At 48.8% G+C, this 19163-nt stretch overlaps 2 protein-coding genes across 3 annotated transcripts; one reads left to right on the plus strand and one right to left on the minus strand.

Annotated features, from left to right (window-relative positions):
• Positions 1-5365: 5365 nt before the first annotated feature.
• LOC109780939 (pentatricopeptide repeat-containing protein At3g13880) lies at positions 5366-13580 on the plus strand. 2 transcript variants are annotated; one of them, XR_005758401.3, is made up of 3 exons: positions 5372-7183; positions 7892-9298; positions 13072-13580. XR_005758401.3 is itself a non-coding variant. In XM_020339520.4 (2 exons), the coding sequence occupies exons 1-2, from the start codon at positions 5421-5423 to the stop codon at positions 8646-8648; spliced, it is 2520 nt and encodes an 839-aa protein (XP_020195109.2). In that variant the 5' UTR covers positions 5366-5420; the 3' UTR covers positions 8649-9421. The 2 variants fall into 2 exon arrangements, 1 of the variants encoding a protein (XP_020195109.2); XM_020339520.4 differs by lacking the exon at positions 13072-13580 and having other exon boundaries at positions 5366-7183; positions 7892-9421.
• LOC109780934 (ATP-dependent zinc metalloprotease FTSH 4, mitochondrial-like) lies at positions 10824-13380 on the minus strand. Its single transcript, XM_073499504.1, has 6 exons — positions 13354-13380; positions 13051-13126; positions 12637-12786; positions 12290-12555; positions 11758-12162; positions 10824-11612 (listed from the first exon to the last, which is right to left on the minus strand). Exons 1-6 carry the CDS (start codon positions 13378-13380, stop codon positions 10842-10844), a joined length of 1695 nt encoding a protein of 564 aa, XP_073355605.1. The 3' UTR covers positions 10824-10841.
• Positions 13581-19163: the final 5583 nt, after the last annotated feature.

The following is a 19163-nucleotide window of genomic DNA, read 5'->3' on the forward strand; positions in this document are numbered from 1 at the left end:
TACACTATGCTCCTATCTATCTTGCTTAGCTTTAGCCTTATTGCAAGATTTGCCATGTCTATAAAATATAGGGGGAGTGTTGATCCTAGTATGTGTGACGTGCAGTCCAAAGCACTCATCGAGATAGCACACATCTAGGGGGAGCACGTCTATATTTTAGAGACTTGGGGTTTGCCCTTGCTCTTTGCGTTATACCCTCGTGCAAATCCCGTGTTGTCATCAATCCACCAAAAATGGGGAGATTGTAAGGGCATTTTTATCCCTTAGTTGGTTTTGGTGATTGATGACAATGCTTTTGCGGACTAATCATGTGCATCGAATATTTCAGATATATTGACTAGGCACAAGATGATTTGGTTCCCCTCGAAGGCTATAGAAGACGGCGTTTCTCTTCGGTGGTATTGAGTCGTAGGGAAGCCGTACTATTAAGAGGGGGTCCGCGTTGGAAAGGTTGGGTGGATTCATCACGTACACATCTTTCTTTGCACCTCCTTTCCTCTAGCCTTTGGAGCATTCTATGTTTTCCTTGTCTATGCAAATATTGCTCTTGCTTGCCGAACTAGGGCGTGCGGTAGTACTGCTCCTTAGAGCGGTAGTACCGCAGGACCTTGCGGTAGTACCGCCCGCTGGTGCGGTAGTACCGCAAGGACCCACGGTAGTACCGCTTCTAGTAAGCGGTAGTACCATGGTCTCTGACATAGTTCGGCAAGTACGCGGCAGTAAGGGGCGGATATAATTTTTTACATCCGCGCCTCGCGCGGTAGTACCGCTGCTGGCTTACGGTACTACCGCGTCGGGTTTTTGCATCGACTCCAACTCTGCGGAAGTAGCCACGGATGTAATTTTTATATCCGTGCCTTCCCATCCCTGGACAGCCCCTGCCTTGCGGTAGTACCGCAAGGGGGAGCGGTAATACCGCGCCAGCAATACTACCGCCCTATGCTTTAGTGCATTTTTGGCTGTTCTGGTCTCTGCTGCGTGGGCGGTAGTACCGCGGGGCCCTGCGGTAGTAGTGCCCCTGCGGTAGTACCGTGCCTCAAGTACGTTAGTACCGCGCTGCGCAGGCTGAGTTGGTGGATAACGGTTGGATTTGTTCTTCCACTATATAAGGGGTGTCTTCCTCCTCTAGTTGACTACCTCTTTCACCTCCAAGCTCCATTGTTGCTCCAAGCTCCATTTTCGCCCGATCTCCTTCCCTAGCCAATCAAACTTGTTGATTCTCTAGGGATTGGTTGAGAAGGCCCCGATCTACACTTCCAGCAAGAGAAATTTGAATCCCCCCACTAATCCCTTGTGGATCTTGTTACTCTTGGGTGTTTGAGCACCCTAGACGGTTGAGGTCACCGCGGAGCCATAGTCCATTGTGGTGAAGCTTCGTGGTATCGTTGGGAGCCTCCAATTAAGTTGTGGAGATTGCCCCAACCTTGTTTGTAAAGGTTCGGTCGCCGCCTCCAAGGGCACCAATAGTGGAATCATGGCATCTCGCATTGTGTGAGGGCGTGAGGAGAATACGGTGGCCCTAGTGGCTTCTTGGGGAGCATTGTGCCTCCACACCGCTCCAACGGAGATGTACTTCCTCTCAAAGGGAAGGAACTTCGGTAACACATCCTCGTCTTCACCGGCTCCACTCTTGGTTATCTCGTGCCTTTACTTGTGCAAGCTTATTTGTGCTTTATCTCTTGCTTGCGTGTGTGCTTATTGTTGTTGCATCATATAGGTTGCTCACCTAGTTGCATATCTAGACAACCTACTTTGATGCAAAGTTTAAATTGGTAAAGAAAAGCTAAAAATTGTTAGTTGCCTATTCACCCCCCCCTCTAGTCAACTATATCGATCCTTTCAGGGCTTTAGTCCCGGTTTGTAAGGACCTTTAGAGCAACTCTAGCAGACCCCGCATCTGCCCCCGACCCGCAAAATAACCGCCAAAATGCGGGTAGGGGCGGAAAAACCTGCCCGATCAGACCCCGCACCCCACCCCGGCCCGCAAAAAATTTTGAGGGGCGCGGCAAAATCCCGACCCCAACCCGGGAAAACGCGGGTTTCCCCCTCGCGGCTACGGTGCCCGGCATCACAGAGAAGCAGTTGGCGGGAGGGACATTTCAGCCCGCGCGCCTTTCCCCTCCTTCCGCCGCCGACCTCCCTTGCTTCCGCCCATCCGCCGCCGGCGATTCCGGCCATATCTGCGGGCGGAATCGCGCTGCGGGGCCGCCCCCACACCCTCCCGCGCTGAGCCTCTGCACCGACCCCCCCTGATCCGGCGAGAAGAGCCGCCCCTCGTCGCTGCCGCCGCCGGGGATCGACCACCGTCGAGCCCGCCCCCTCGTCGCCGCCCGGGATCACCCGCCACCAGTTAGTCCGTTTTTTTTGTGATTTTTGCGAGTTGTATAGTTGATTGACGCGCCGGTACGCATGTAGATGGAGTTGAACCCGTGCGAGAAGTTCTTGCTCTCCGATTCTTCCAATTTGGACGACTCGGATGTTGAGACCATGCTTGCGAACGGTCTCATTTGTTTGCTAGGCTTGCTAGTGGTGATGCTTCTGCTTGCAACTACACTATCAATGGGCATGAATACACAAAGGGATGCTATCTTGCAGATGGTATATACCCTCCTTGGTGCACATTTGTCAAGAGCATCAAAGAATCCAAAACTAAAAAACAATGTGAATTTGCAAGGGTGCAAGAGGCAGCCCGAAAATACATTGAAAGAGCATTCGGTGTTTTGCAATCTAGGTTTGCCATTGTCCATGGTCCTGCTCATTTTTGGGATAAGAAAACCTTGAAAAATATCATGACATGTTGTGTTATCCTGCACAATATGATTCTTGAACATGAGAGATGAATGAACTTGGAATTCTTCTACGACAATGTGGGTAGCCGTGTCAAACCAGCTAGAGACGCTAACCGCATTAGAGCTTTTCTTCAGACATACAAGGAGATTGAAAATGCAAACACACACTTTCAACTTCAGGAGGATCTCATTGAGCACCATTGGCAAAGGGCTGGACAGTGACTAATTTTTGTATTCATTTGTATTTGTATTGATGACAAGTTTTGTATTGCATTATTTAAGTTTGCTACGGTGACTTGAATAATTATTTGTAATGTGGATGATTATTGTATTATGTTAGATTTGAATAATTTAGTTTTGCTTACGTTTGTTGTAATATATTGGATTTGATATTTGCGGGCCGATGAGATGCGGGATGCAGCGGCACAAAGAGCAGACCCCGCAAAGCCGACCCGTAAAAAAGCATATTCCGCGAGTATACTTTTATGCGGGTCCGTTTGAGGGGTCTGCATCTGTGGCCGTCCACACCAGCCCGCAAAGTCCATTTTGCGCGAACTGCAAACGCGTTTTGCGGGCCAGCGGGATGCGGGGTCTGCTAGAGTTGCTCTTAGTCCCGGTTCTGCAACCGGCACTAAAGGGTGGGGACTAAAGGTCCCCCCTTTAGTCCTGGTTCAACACGACCCGGGACCAAAGGCCCACCAATTGGCACGAGCCCGCGCCGGGGGCTCAACCGGGACTAAAGGATTCTTTTTGAAATTTTTATTTTGATTTTTTTGAAAAAAAATTGAATTTTTTTTCGATTATCAAAATTTTGAATTATTTGACGAATTAATCTCTAATCACCCTTCATCACTGCTCAAGTGTGGAGCACTCATTCCAAATCATCTATCTTCTCGACCGGTCACCCATCCTCTCACTCCAGCCTGAACACGCTTAACTTCCGAGTTCTATTCGCCCAAGTTTCCAAGTCTGCACGTGTTGTTTTCCTCACAATAGTAAGCTGTCAATCTTATTAACCCTGAGGAGTTTAGCTTGAGCATGAAGTCACACGTTTCGCCGTTTGAGTTTGGAACTATTATTCTAAAAAACAATAATTATTTAGAAACACTAATATTTCTTGAATAAATAGTTTGACCACAGTTTGACCAGATTTGACCAAAATTAAAAAAAACCGAATTAATTATTTAGTAACACTAATATTCTTGAATAATTATTTAGTAACACTAATATTTCTTGAATAAGTAGTTTGACCATAGTTTGACCAGATTTAACCAAAATTTTAAAAAAATGAAATTTGAGCATAACTTTTTTTCCTTCCAGAATTTGAGGATTATAAAAATTTGCAAAATGACCTACGGCCATCAAAATCGGATCCGGATTTTCGTGCTGAACATTTTGATATATTATACATTTTTTTACATTGTATGCAAAAGATATAGTCGTTTTACTTTTTCGTAACAGTTTTTTGCAAAACATGTCGAAATTTATGTTTTTAAATTTCCCTAACTTGTAGATGTAGTAACATAACCATCTCGAAGGATTTTAATTTTTGAAGTTTTTATCATTTTTTTGTTTTTTTTCAAGACTGAAAAGGCGATACGGGGCGAGGGGGTACAGTTTGAAAATTGCAGAACCCCTTTAGTCTAGGTTGGAGCTAACCTTTTAGTCCCAGTTGGTAGCTCCAACCCGGACTAAAGGTCTAACCTAAGTCCCGGTTGGTGGCTCCAACCCGGACTAAAGGTCTAACCTATAGTCCCGGTTTGTGTCATAAACTGGGACTAAAGGGGCTCGTGGGGCCCCGGCCTGACGCCAGCCTGCCAGCACCCCTTTAGTCCCGGTTTGTGTCATAAATGAACCGGGACTAATGCGTAGCTGTTTGAACCGGGACTAACGGTACCATTAGTACCGGGCCATAATTGAACCAGGACTAATGAGGTGAATATTAGATCGTTTTTCTACTAATGTGTATTGAAACTCATAGAGATGCATACCAACATAACAAAATTCAAAATATTGCCATGTTTTGGTAGAATAGTGCTTTGAAATTGACCGTAAGAAAAATAATCAAAAGTTGCCATGTGTGACAAAAATGTTATAGTTGCCATGTGTAACATAAGTTAGAACATCTCTAGCAGACCCTTTAAAAATGCCAAACCTGTGAAATTCCAATGGATTTATGGTTTTGGATCAATTTTGTGTCTAGAACAGACCCTGTAAAAGTTCGCCGAAACGTAAACATTTTACATGCCACCGAAAATGTGAGCCTCATACCTATATTTATACTGTTTGGAGGGCAGTATACATGCCACAAATTGGCCGGAATTCTCGGCTCTCCACGCGCGCCGCCGTCCATACCAGAGGGCTCCGGCGAAGTCCGGCCTTCTCTTTACGTTTCGTCGCCTCAATCCCAACCAGCTCGAGAGTGCCCCGTCCAATTTCTCACAGCGCCGCGCGTTAATAAAATGTCCTTCGAGGGAGTGAGATGGGGGCCCAGCTGTCAGCGTCACATGGAACTTCGTTCACACCCACATCCTTCGTAGTCCAAGTGTGATCTCCAAGCAAAGGAAAATAAAAATGGGGAAATCAATAAACCTCGCTTAAACCTCGTCCGTCCGGTCGTTCCGACGACCGATGCTGCTCCCGCACCGGAGACCCAGCCACCGTCTTCTCCGGCAGCAGCCGCCCCCGCCCCCGCCCCCATCCCAAACGCCGCCGCCGCCGCCCCGACGGCTCGGCCCTCCCGCGGAGGCTCCGCCACCACCTCGCCGCCGGGCCCCTCCCCTCGACCCGTCGGCCTACGCGGGCCTCCTCCGGGCCGCGTCGAGGGGGCGGTCGCTGCCGCTGGCCAGGCTGATCCACTCCCACATGCTCCGCGCCGGCTTCCACCCGGGCCTCTTCCTCCGCAACAACCACCTCGCCGCCTACTGCCGCGCCGGCGACATGCGCCATGCCCGCCTCCTGTTCGACGGAATGCCGCACCGGGACGCCGTGTCCTGGAACACCCTCATCGCCGGCTACTCCAGCCAGGGCGGGTCCGGCGCGCGCCTCGCGCTCGCCGCCTTCCGTGACGCGCGGGGCGGCGGCGTCCGGGCAGACAGGTTCACCTACGCCGCGGTGCTGGCGGCGTGCGGCAGGGCCGGGGACTGGAGGCATGGCCGGGCGGCGCACGGGCTGGCCGTGGTGAGTGGGCTTGCGCAGGACGTGTTCCTGACCAACTCCACCATTGACATGTATGCCAAGTGCGGGATGATTGACGAGGTGAGGCTGGTGTTCGACCGGGCTGAGGAGCGGGACGAGGCGTCGTGGAACCTGCTGCTGTCGGCGTACGTGCGCATGGGGTGGCCGGAGGTCGCCGTGCACGTGCTCGTCTGGATGCACCGGTCAGGGGTGAAGCTGGATAGCTTTGCCTTGGGTGGGATCCTCAAGGCTTGCTCCGAGCTCCAGGGCTCCGAGGATGTCCGGAGGATGCTGCACGGGTGTGTTGTTAAGGTTGGTTTGGACTTGGATATGTTTGTCGGGAGTGCCATGGTGGACATGTATGCTAAGAACGGTGGACTTGAGGAGGCGATCAAGGTGTTTGACTGCATCCCGAATCAGAATGCGGTGGTTTACGGTGCCATGATCGCAGGGTTCGCTCGCTTAGGTAATGACCCTTGCCCTGAGGTTAGGATCGAAGCTGTCAGGCTTTTCTCGGAATTGCTCCGGATGGGTGTAAAACCGTCCAGGTTTACTTTCAAGAGTGTGCTCGAAGTCTGCAATTTGACCAATGCGGTGCACTGTGGGAGGCTGATACACGCTCATGTTATATTCAATGGGTTTCAGGACGACGAGTTCATAGCAAATGCGCTGATCAACTTGTACTCCCAAGCACGGTCAGTAAGTGACAGTCTGAGATGCTTCCAGATGACTCCCAGGCAAGATGTCGTCACATGGACATCCATGATTACAGCATTCGCGCATGATGAGAATTTTGACAAGGCACTAGGCCTGTTCCTAGAGTTTCTTTCTGTTGGAAAAGAGCCAGACCAGTTCACTTTATCGAGTGTGATGACTGCCTGTGCTGCTCTGAGTCTACCAGCAACCTGTAAGCAGATACACTGTTATACGGTCAAATCTGGACTCGGTCAGTTCACTGTGTGCGGCAATTCTCAGATTTCTATGTATAGGAATATAGGTGATGTTGAAGCTTCAAAGAAGACATTCGAGCAGATTACATGTCTGGATATATTCTCATGGTCTGCAATGGTTTTGAGCTACGCAGTCCATGGCCATGAAGGCGAGGCTCTAGTGCTCCTGGAGAAGATGAAGGATTGTGGTGTCGTGATAAATGATATTGCTTTTCTTGCCGTTCTCATTGCTTGCAGCCAGCAGGGGCTGGCAGACGAAGGTTTCAGGTACATACTCTTTCAAAGTATAATGATTGACCTGCCCGTTTTGTTGTTTCTCAAGAAGTGCTTTGGCTTCCTCCTGTGAATTTTTAGTATCCTCATGTGTATTATATATGCTGCTAGTAGCAATTTATGAGGACCTTTCTAATTTGCATTAAATGTTCAATAGTCAAGTCATTCTACACAGAAAGTATATGCCATAGCAAGGGAGGTATGATAGTCTGGGAATTGTGTTGTGCAATGCAACATAGCTAAGTGTAGCTCCAAAAATCGATTTGCCAAATGCCCCACATTCTTGCTCCAAAAAGACATGTTAAATTAGCTATTTACTTGCGTCAAACCAAGGGGTTACCTATATTGTGATATCATACCTACCCTCCAGATTGGAAATGTAGCTTGCATTCAGTTTCTCATGTGAACTATATTTATACCTTTCCTAATTACCAATGTACAGGGACTGGTAAGATCATCAGATTTGAAGTAACACCGCCAATGCCGGTCCCAAGCCCGGATGCAAAAGGTGGAGGGTTCAAGTTTGACATACCTTTCCTGAACACAATTATGTACGCTCAGAACTAAAGTGTATGATGCTAATTGAAGAATGTGCTATAAAGGAACGTTATAAATAAGGCAGTCTCCTCTATTTCTGGCACTTCTATCCAACTTTTCAACAATGTTGACAATTCATCAAGTATCTTTCTTTTTGTAATGCAGGCACTATGAGAGCATGGTATCAGATTATGGCTGTTCACCAAATACGAAGCACAAAGCTTGCGTGGTTGACCTCCTTGGCCGTGTTGGTAAGATGTCTGAGGCTGAAGATTTCATAATGGGGTCTGGATCAGAAAATGACCCAATACTTTGGCATGCACTGTTGCGTGCATGCAGAATCCATGGAGACAAAGAGAGGGGTATAAAAACCGGAGAGAAATTAATGGAACTCGAGCCCTTTGCTGTTACTTCATATGTGGTGCTGTACAACCTCTACATGGATGCAGGCAAAATCTCATTGGCTATGAAGACGAGAGGCCTAATGAGAGAGCGAGGCATGAGTAAGGAAGCCGGGATTAGTTGGGCCGAGTTTGGGGGATCCATCCATCATTTTACTGACGGAAATAACTCCTGCCCACACAATAATGCAATTCACGCCAGATTAGAAGAATTGTTGGTCAGTGTGAAACAGAAGACCGAGCGTGGTGGAACGGACATTTGGGAATTAGGATTCCAGAGCAGAAAGGATGGCGAGATCTCACTCGCCAGACATGGTGAACTACTGGGTGTGGCTCTTGGGCTGTGCACTTTGCCATCTGCTGCTCCTGTAACAGTCATGAAGAACCAGAGGATATCCTGGGAAAGCCATGAAACACTGAAGTTGCTATCAGCAAGGGAAAACAGGGGAATAATCGTCAGAGATCCGACTCATTTTCATCGTTTTGATCAAGGTTCGTGCTCTTGCAGAGACTACTGGTAGACATAAGTGATATATAACCTTGGGAGTACAAACCTTAGAAGGGTCAGCGGAGGAAACTGGTGTATAACCTTGGGAGTATAACCTTGGCCATTCTTGCAGCTGAGGTTGAAACTGGTGTCTGGCAGTTGGGATCGGAGGAATGAGAGGATTACAGTAAAGTGTACAGTGGCATTCCACTTAACAAAAGCTGTGCCATTCCACTGAACAGAAGCTGTGAACATGTAGCATACGATTGCGCTTGATGATGTCCAACTCCAGCCACGCATCACTTTGCGATTAAGCGTCACACGTCTCGAGCTGTTCATCTCTGCTGAAACCGTGGGATTGCTGGAGATGTGAAGGCAGAGCTGCTTCCCTGCATCTCAGCTAGAACTGTGGCTCAATCGTATACACTTGGGGCATTTTGTGGGCAAAATGTGCTGACCTGAACAGCCGGCAGCTGCTGTTTTTGCGCCATGGTCGAATCTGATGCCCATCTGCAGCACGTACTCTGTAGTCACACTGCTGTAGAAGCTGTGGTCAGAAGTGTTAATATTGAGAAGTTCCTGATGGGGAGAAAAGCTCCTTGCGAAACGAATGAGGTGCTACACTCTCACCAAGATGAAAGAATTCGCTGGGATTTTTTTTGCACAGGCTGACGTAGGTTACAGGTACAGTTGCAAACACATGCTACGTTTATGCAAGTAACTTATGATATTTTTACATAGCTGTTGAGCTGAAATTATACCCTCGTGCTCAATCATAGAAATTCTAATAATAAAATCCTTCGTGTACATTCGTGTTTTAGATCCAAATGCAGGAGTTTTTACTGATTCAAAACACATCATTCTCTTCAGACTTAAGAAACAAAATTCATACATAATAAAAGGAAAATAATCTCCTTAGGTCAGAACTATTTAGCCTCTCACCTTTTAGGGTGAAGGAGGCGTTTCATGATTCTGCCGACAATTGTTAAAACCGTTTACTTGCCTGTATACTAGTTTGGTGATCTGTGTTAGAACAGGGCTGTGCTGTGTGTGTAGTTACCATATTGTATAGGGGCTTCTTTGCTTATTTCCCTCTTGTGTGTATGTACTGGCTGTTGGCCCCGTTCAATACAAGAAGCTCATTTCGTAACAATCTGGTCTCCAGTGAGAGTTTCATGCTCAAGGAGGTCGCTGGCCAGCACATGAAGCTCCTTACTGTGCGGTGTGAGAATCGTTTTCGCATTCTTGTAAGCCTTGTCCAACAGCTGATTCACCTGCTCATCGATCTGGGCAGTCTTCTGCCCCCTCATGTTCATCCTCTTCCCACCGTGACTTTCACAACCGAGAGATGCTACACTCATGGGCTGTTTATGGGGGTTTAACGGAGTGGTTAGCAGTGATTGGCTGAGATTTGGTTTAATGAGGCGGGCCCCACCAGTGAAAATCAGGGGGCCCAATTAGTGGAGGGCACGCCGGGGGGTGGGGGGTCCGTAAGAGTCCGTTGTTTCCCTCCGTGCGTGTAGACAAACCGGGGGGGGGGGGGGGGATTGTACTAAAATACCAGTAGGTAATTATTTTTTTGCATCTATAATACACATGGCGCCCCCACAGGCCCACTAGATCCTCCCCTGCCGCCACCACAATCGTCATCGTCGTCGTGGAAACAAGGCCGACCCACCCACTCATAGCATACCTGGTGATCATGTCTATTGCCAGCTGTGTCGCCTAGCTTAGATCAGCCAATGCACCAGCAGTCACCTCGCTCCCACCAAGCTGAATAACTCGGTAAGAATTATTTTGCACAAGCATACATAGGTTAGCAGGTACAGTTACAAACACATCATACATTTATTCAAAGCATGTAATGATATCTTTATACAGGCTTTTGCAGCTGGGAAAATGTATGTAGGTAGGACTGAAATTTCAATTGTTTATCCTTATGCTCAGTCACAGAAATCCTATTCAACTCTGAAATAGAAATCTCAGGGGGCGAAGGGGAGGGTGGGTGTGTGTGTGGGGAGATCCATAGCAGCAGTTTTTCTATGATTCAAAAGTTTCAAACACACAATATGCAAAAGTGCAAACACTTCCGACTTGTGTGAAACAAAAAGTCGGAGCCATCCAGACCGTACATCGCCTTTGCATTTGTTGGCATGCAGCTAAAGGATCAAAAGAAAATAAATACTTGTTAGGACAAAACTGTTTTGCTTCTCTGTTGTTTTCTCATTTAATTAGTTGACGATACAAGTTCATTTATCTGGTCTCCGGTGAGAGTTCCGTGCTCGAGAAGGGCATTGGCTAGCACATGAAGCTCCTTGCTGTGCGCCGTGACTATCTTCTTGGCGTTCTTGTAAGCCTTGCCAAGCAATTCTCTCACCTCCTCATCGGCCAGAGCCATCGTATGCCCACTTACAGTCGCTGCCTTCTTCCCGCCGCCACCATCACTGTCGTTGCCGTAGGAAACAAGGCCGACCAGCTCGCTCATACCATACTTGGTGACCATATCTTTGGCCAGTTTAGTCGCCTCGCTTAGATCAGACACGGCGCCAGAGCTCACCTCGCTCTCTCCAAATATAAGCTCCTCAGCCACCCTGCCTCCCATGAGTATGTCCAATTTGGCCAGCATCTTCTTCCTTGAGACTTTGTACACATCTTCTTCCTCCGGCAGCTGCGTCACCATGCCGAGAGTGTTCCCCCTCGGGACAATGGTAGCCTTGTGGATGGTGCGAGCACCGCCCGTGTGGATAGCAACAAGGGCCCTCCCGCCCTCGTGGTACGCAGCCATCTTCCTGCAATTATCAGGTAACACTGCCGATTTTCGCTCGCTGCCCATCATGATCGTGTCCTTGGCGTATTCAATGTGATCCATTGTAACAGCTTCTGCCTTATCCTTGGCAGCCTTCAGGGCAGCGTCATTCACCAAATTTGTAAGGTCTGAACCTGAGAATCCCGGTGTCCCCCTTGCAATGGTCATCAGATTCACACCCTTGGCTTTGACCTGAAAAGAAGCATCATATATAGAGAAAGGTCAAAGTCTTGCAACTACGAAGACGCCTTATCTTTTTGGAAAGAGTATGTACCTTTGCCATACAAGCCTTGAGGATCTGTCGTCAACCCTCGACATCTGGACTAGGAACCTGAACATGACGGTCAAAACGCCCAGGTCTAGTAGCAGCCTTATCCAGCGATTGGGGGAAGTTGGTCGCCCCGAGAACAATGATCCCGTCATTCTGCTTGAAGCCATCCATCTCAACAAGCAGCTGGTTCAGGGTCTGGCTCCGCGACTCTGAAATGTCTGAGTTCCAGCTACCAGCAATGGCGTCGATTTCATCGATGAATAATATGCAAGGGGATCGCCTTTTTGCTGCACTGAAGAGATCTCTCACTCTTTGAGCCCCAACACCCACATACTTCTCGTCGAATTCGCTGCCGCTGCACGCGAAGAACGGGACGCCGGCCACAGCCCTCGCCAACATGGTCTTCCCTGTGCCTGGTGGGCCAGAAAGCAGAACACCCTTTGGAAGCTTGCCACCAAGGCGCGTGAAATACTGCGAAATGAAGCAATGATAGAATCAACATCAAGAAAGAAAAGAAGGAAAGTTGAGTTGACAACACCAGCGAGGCTGCCTGCATGCAGGGGTTTGCTAGCTGATGATGGCGACGTGTCGCTCTCACCTTGGGATTTTTCAGGTACTGAACAATGTCCTCGAGCTCAGCCTTGGCTTCGTCGACTCCCTTGACATGACTGAATCTCGTGGTTGGTTTCGTGGACACGTCATTCGAGTCATCCAATCGGTCGAATGTGCCCTGCTTAGCCAGTCTGTCAGCCAGACCATTACCGTAATAGATCACAAGGCCGGTGGCCGCAATGGTGCGCAGGGTAGGCCAAAGCTCCTTGATCAACTGGCCTTTGAACGCCGTGTCGAACGATGACGACTCGCCTGCGTGCAAAAAATGCAAGATGTGGAACAAATTGCGCGTCGGTGGAATCAATCAAAAAGAAGAATGGCAGCGAAGGAAACCTCCAGTGTGCAGCTGAAGGGTGACGAGGGCTTTTACGTAGTCGGAGAGAGCTGGAGACTGCGACGGATTCTTGGCTTCGAAGTCCTGCACGACCCCCTGTGCTCTCCAAAGAGCAGGCCTTGTTCCGTATCTCCTCTGTAGGTTTCCGCCTGCATCAAGCACGCACCAAGTAAGTGTATCATAAGTTTTACAGAAGGAAACATAAGTTTTACAGAAGGAAACCTATATAATCAGCTCCTACATGGCAATGGCAGCAGCCAACCAACAGGATTCAGTTAACTGAAAACAATACTTGTTCCTTTTTTCTTTTGTGTCATACTTTCGCAGGGGCTATGCTAATCTTCTCGCTGTCTGTCGGGTAGTTTGGCAATTGCCACGCAAGTATATTGATTTGAAGCTCTAGGTCTACATACCTGAGCCTGTGGTTTTTGCAGCCGGTACCCTGGAGGAAGGAACAGCAGCCGCCGCACCGTAAACCCGCCTCGCAGCCTGCGACAGAAACACGTGCAGAAATCAAGAAGACTGGAGAACATAATCTTATGGCTGCCAGCCCCAAAATCACTCTGAAAGAAACACCGGAGGACAGTGCGTTGCGGTTTCAGGCAGCATTGGTAAGCCATCAGGTGCATATTATCAAAGGAAACGAAAGCCTGATAAAATTGGACGAACAAGGCGAAATTCATGCTTGCTGGAGATAATAAGGAAGAAGTACCTACCCTGGTGAGGGCGAGGCGGCAGGCCATGTTGCTGCCGATTTTGGGCCTGGTTTCCGCTGCCTCGTGTACTTGTGGTGAATCTCTAGGCTATATTTATATGGCCCGATCACATAATGTGGCGTGTGTCTATCCGTGCAGTCCGGCTCTACCACGCAGACCTGCAGGAGCCGTGCAGGCAAAGGAGACACGGACCATCGATCCCGCGGGCGTCAAACGATGTCGACGGCGGCTAACGATGAACAGGAAACGAAGCGCGTAATCACGGGCGCAGCCATGGCTACTACGGCGGCGCGCTGGCGGTGCTGGTCCTCGGAGTTCCCAGACGATCGTCTGCCGGTTGTGGCGCGCCGCTCCCGTGGCTACTCCTGTGGCCGCACCACGGCAGCAGGTTAAAGCGCCTCCACTGCCCCGAGGACGGCACCGTCGTGACCTTGAGCAAGCCCGTGGTTTTTGGGGAGATGGCTCGTCGGCGGGTACGATGGCGGCTGGGTCGTCTCCTTCACGCTGGCCTCCATCAGGATCACAACCCTCTTCTCTGGTGCCGAGGGGATGCTTGCCAAGAAACAGACGACGATAGTCTGCGAGGGCCCGGCCCATGGCGACAAGGTGGTTGCCTTCAAAATTGTATTCTCGGAGCCGCCAACCTCAGACACTTGTATCCTCACCGCCATGACACGTAATTGCGGTGTCGCGCTGTGCAAACTCGGTTGCACAGGCCGTGGGTGGACGGTACAAGGATGCCCAAGTGTAAAGCTTGTCGACGTCACCTTCAGCAACGTCAAGCTCTATGGCCTACGCGATGGAGGGACACTCGTCAAATACGACATTGGCGCGAATGAGGACGGTGCGCCCATGATCATCGCGGAACATCAGCTAAGCCATGCAAAGGATCTACCGCACCCGTCATGGGACTACCACATAGATTATGCCGATTACTTCTTCGATCTGCAGGGCAAGCTTGCAATGGCATCCCTTCGCACGTGGTTGCCAAACCTTGAGCCTTTCTTCAAGGTTTTCAAGCTCATTGACACCTGCAACGGTGAATCGGACGCACATTACAAGTACAAGTGGATGGAGGTGACAAGCTTGGGTGAGCACGCCTTGTTTTTGGGAAACAAATTCTCTAAGGCGGTTCACGTGCAAGTAAACATGCACAGAGGAGTGGAGAGGAATTGCATCTACTGCTCACGACATTGTCGTTTAGGTCCAAATGATGCCGTCCCTAGTGACAAGGTATTCTTGACAAGCCCAAATGACATCGGTGACCAGACGTACTACAAGGAGGACGACATGAAGAAAGACGTCGCCGGGAGTGGCTTAAAGAGGATCAGGTCTTCATGTGGCAATGGATCCGCGGTCGGCTCCCGTCTGGAGTTGAGGTTCGCAGGCGCAATGGCCCGGGCTCTGGCCTTTGCCCCCTTTGTGATACCCCCGAAGACTCGAACCACATATTCTTCTCCTGCGTGTCTGCTCAGTTCGTGTGGAGCTGCTTTAGAGAGGCGGTTGGTGGGGATTGGTGCCACTCCAACTTCCCCGACCTCTTCGCCGAACTACAGGCCTCCCCGCTGTCCTCTCGACACATTAGGTGGCTTGAGATTGGGGTCCTCGCGTGGACGCTCTGGACGATTCACAATAAGCTTGTGATTCAGCGCTCCCCTCTTCGACGATCTACTGATGCCCTCTTCAATCTGTCTGGTTACTTGCAGCTCTGGCGGCCGCTTAGCCGTCCTCGGGACCGGGACGCCATCTCCGCCTTCATCGCCGACCTCCGCTTGATGGCCGTCCGCCTGTCGCCGCCCCCACCGCCGCCTCCACCAGAGCCTGATTAGTCGTCTGTTGCTCTCCGGCCTTGGCCCCGGCTGAGCCTTGTCTCTTATTTCGTGTGTGTTTTGGGCTTGTTGAGTTGTGCCCTCAGCAGTACCTCTGGATTTATTGTGAGATTTGGGTGTGTGTGTTCTGAACTAGTCCTTGTATGTGCTCTTGGCGGTTTGCTTTATTTATAAAGCGGTACGAAAGCCTTTTTCGGTAAAGAGGATCAGGTCGGTAGGGTACCTCAATAAGGGTGCTGCATTTCCTGGCATGTGGATTATCCCTCCACATATATAGCTGGCTAGACTTTATGATATTAGCACATTAAATTGTCCGTAAGAACAGTTATCCATGGGAGTAGAAAGAAGAAATGTAAGGCAAATAATAGAGATGTGTGCATTTTATAGACAGATTGCAGTCTTGTAAATTGCTGACCGCATGTGTTGTGTCTCACACTTTTTTTTTCGAACCATGAGGAGAGCTGCATGTATTATACTATTAAAGATAGAGATGAAATACAACACGGCCAGTACAACAATACGCAAGTCCAGCAAATCAAAGCAACAAGCAACCGAAAAAACAGAACAAGATACGACTCCCAAACTCAACAAGACGATCAACACTACTATCAACTAAAGAAGAATCAGTCGTCCTGAGCTTGCCACCTCCCACTGCCTAGCCTCCGCCTTGATCTGATCGATGACACTTTGCAAAGCCGTGAATCGATTGTGAAACACCCTTCCGTTTCTCTCACGCCAAATTCTCCATACGATCAGATGCACTAACGAGTTTAGGGACTTCCTCTTATATCCTTGAATTGTCGACCTTGCACTCAGCCATCAATCCTTGTGCGACTGGATATCTTGGGGCGCAACCTCGCTCAGTCTTGCCCATTGGAGCACCGTGTTCAAATTATCCGCACGACCGTGCATCCTGTGAAAAGATGTTGAACATTTTCTTCAGAATTATGGCAAAAACAACATGCATCCTTATGAGTCAAGCCACGTTTCGCGAGGCGGTCATCGATCCAAACATGACCTCTGAGGATGAGCCATAAGAAGAGTTTAATTTTCAGTGGTGCACAAGACTTCCATATGCTGCAGGCTGTGTTGCACTTAATCGCAGCACAAAATGTGCAACATAAACTGACCTGGCCATGTATTCTCCTTTCGCATCCCATAACAAGTCCATTTATCTTCTACACTGGTAGAAAATTACAATATGGCTCAACATACTTGGCGCGATGGTACAATGTATAATCCACAAAGTAATCAGAATGTTCAATTGGCTCCTCAAACTTAGGTTTTCAGGTTTAGATTTGGTCTAGATAATCCCGGAGGGGCTGAATCCGACATACTGGAGGCTGCCGTTATCTAGTTTCATTGCTATGAATATTCACAACAACGCATGGGAGGTTATCTAGTTTCATTAAGAAGCCACTCTCATTGTTAGAACTAGCATTGTAACCTCAACTTCTTCCTTTATCTCGTATTGCAACCAAACTCTTGTACCTCTCCTTGTACGCCAAGGCAAGGCCATCGGTCTCATCAATATAAACTCACACAGCTCCCCTCGAGGGAGTAGGAACGCTTCCACGAAACCTTACATGGTCATCAGAGCCACCTCTTCCCAATACATCTAGCCACATATCGAAACCCTAGATCACACATCATCGTCTCCATGTCTTCCTCAGCCGGCGTCGCCCTCAACCTCGGTTCGTCGCCATCTGAGAAGCTTACAAGAGGGAACTATATCCTCTGGAAGACGCAGGTTCTCCCGGCCTTGCGAGGTGCGCAGGTCACGGGGCTCCGGACAATTCTGACGCTGCTCCGCCCAGGATGGTGGAGGTCACGAAGGCGGACAAGACCACGGCCCTAGAGCCGAATCCCCTGTACGGGCCCTGGATCGCCAAAGACCAGTAGGTCCTGTCATACCTCCTCAACTCCATGTCTCCAGAGATTCTCGCGCAGGTCGTCGGGAAGGATTCCACCTTCAAGCTCTGGACAACAGTCACAAACCTCTTCGCCTCACAATCGCAGTCCCGGATCATCAATCTGAGAATTGCAATCACAAATACCAAGAAGGGCACCATGTCAAGCTCGGCGTACATGGCAAAGATGAAGAGTCTTGGGGATGAACTAGCTGCTGCTGGGCGTCCCGTATCTGATCCAGAGATGGTGGATTATATCCTTGCAGGGCTGGACCGCGACTACGATTCTGTGGTGGCGGCGATCGGCGCTGTCAAGGGCACTATCACGGCGGACGATCTCTTCGCTCAAATATCTGCCTTCGATCAAAGGATGGAGATGCTAGGCGATTCCTCCTCAGGCGGTTTTCATTCATCTGCAAACGCGGTCTACAGAGGCCGCGGTCAGTCCCGTGGCAGGTCTCGCGGGCGAGGAGTCAGGGGGCGCGGCCGTGGTGATCGCGGTGACCGCCAGCCCTCTCGTGCCAATGGAGGCGGCGGCTTCAGGGGACGACCTCGACATCAGCAACAACCGCAGGTGCGCGAGCAGCAACACGACTATCCTGAATGTCAGATTTGCTATAAACATCATCCAGGAGGTGCACGTGTTTGCTGGTGGCGCTATGAAGAGAACGATCAAGAAGAGAAGAAGGCGCATGCTGTCTCCTATGGCATGGATACCAACTGGTATGCCGACAGTGCAGCAACAAATCACATTACAGGAGAACTTGACAAGTTAACAATGAGGGAGAAATACAACGGAGGTGACCAAATTCGCACGGCAAGCGGTTCTGGTATGAATATCACTCATAGTGGTAGTTCAATTGTTAAAAACCCCATGAAAAAATTGCACTTGAAAGATGTCTTGCATGTTCCTCAAATATCCAAAAATCTTGTTTCCGTTCATAGATTCACTCTTGATAACAATGTTCTTATAGAATTCTATCCCTATTTTTTCTTGGTCAAGGACTCGAGAACAAGGAGAATCATTCTTAAAGGACGGTGCGTGGGAGGCCTCTACCCACTCATATCATCATCATCATCATCATCATCTTCCTGGTCCAATAAGCAAGCAAACATTGTCACCAAGCCATCATCATCAAGGTGGTATAGTCGTTTAGGTCATCCATCTTCAGTCATAGTTAAATATGTTCTTAGCAAAAATAAACTCTCTTATGAGAATAGTATTGAGTCAGTTTGTGATCCGTGTCAACAAGCAAAACGTCATCAATTACCTTACCCCATCTCTACTAGTGTGTCTACTGCTCCCCTTCAACTTATATTTTCAGATGTATGGGGGCCAGCTCCAACTTCAGTTGGTAGATTTTTCATACTATGTAAGCTTTATTGACGATTTTAGTAAATTTACTTGGATTTACTTACTGAAGAAAAGGTCTGATGTATTCCAAGTCTTTATCTATTTTCAAAATCTTGTTGAACGCAAACTGAACTCCAAGATCATTGTTATGCAAACTGACTGGGGTGGTGAGTATGAAAAACTAAACTCTTTCTTCCAAAAACTTGGTATATCCCATCATGTCTCGTGTCCTCACGCTCATCAACAAAATGGATCTGCTGAAAGAAAGGGATATGGGGCTAGCACTACTAGCCAATGCATCCATGCCACTTAAATTCTGGGATGAAGCGTTTTTAACTACCACATACCTTATCAATTTGCTTCCAAGTAAAGTTATCAAATTTGAAACACCCATTACAAGACTCCTTGGTGTCACACCCAATTACACATCTCTTCGTATTTTTGGCTGTGCATGTTGGCCAAATCTTAGACCCTACAACACACGCAAACTCACTTTCCGCTCCAACAAGTGTGTCTTTTTAGGCTATAGCCCCATGCATAAAGGGGTTAAATGTCTTGATGTTCCTACTGGTAGGGTCTACATCTCCAGAGATGTTGTTTTTGATGAGTCCGTGTTTCCCTTTGCCTCTCTTCATCCCAATGCTAGTGCACTTCTCCGCAAAGAAATTCTTCTTCTCCCCTCACATCTTCGGTCTTTTGATCATGGGGGCGATGATT

Source organism: Aegilops tauschii, chromosome 5 (genome assembly GCF_002575655.3).
Source record: "Aegilops tauschii subsp. strangulata cultivar AL8/78 chromosome 5, Aet v6.0, whole genome shotgun sequence".
Lineage (NCBI taxonomy): Eukaryota > Viridiplantae > Streptophyta > Magnoliopsida > Poales > Poaceae > Aegilops > Aegilops tauschii.

What these genes read in the sequence shown, in the direction of transcription:
- LOC109780939 (XM_020339520.4), top strand. Translation starts at nt 5,421, where the DNA reads ATGCTGCTCCCGCACCGGAGACCCAGCCACCGTCTTCTCCGGCAGCAG. An exon ending in CTGGCAGACGAAGGTTTCAG is followed by an intron (nt 7,184 to 7,891) that starts GTACATACTCTT and finishes TTTGTAATGCAG; the next exon opens with GCACTATGAGAGCATGGTAT.
- LOC109780934 (XM_073499504.1), bottom strand. Translation starts at nt 13,380, where the DNA reads ATGGCCTGCCGCCTCGCCCTCACCAGG. An exon ending in CCTTCAGCTGCACACTGGAG is followed by an intron (nt 12,556 to 12,636) that starts GTTTCCTTCGCT and finishes TTTTGCACGCAG; the next exon opens with GCGAGTCGTCATCGTTCGAC. An exon ending in AGTACCTGAAAAATCCCAAG is followed by an intron (nt 12,163 to 12,289) that starts GTGAGAGCGACA and finishes TTCATTTCGCAG; the next exon opens with TATTTCACGCGCCTTGGTGG.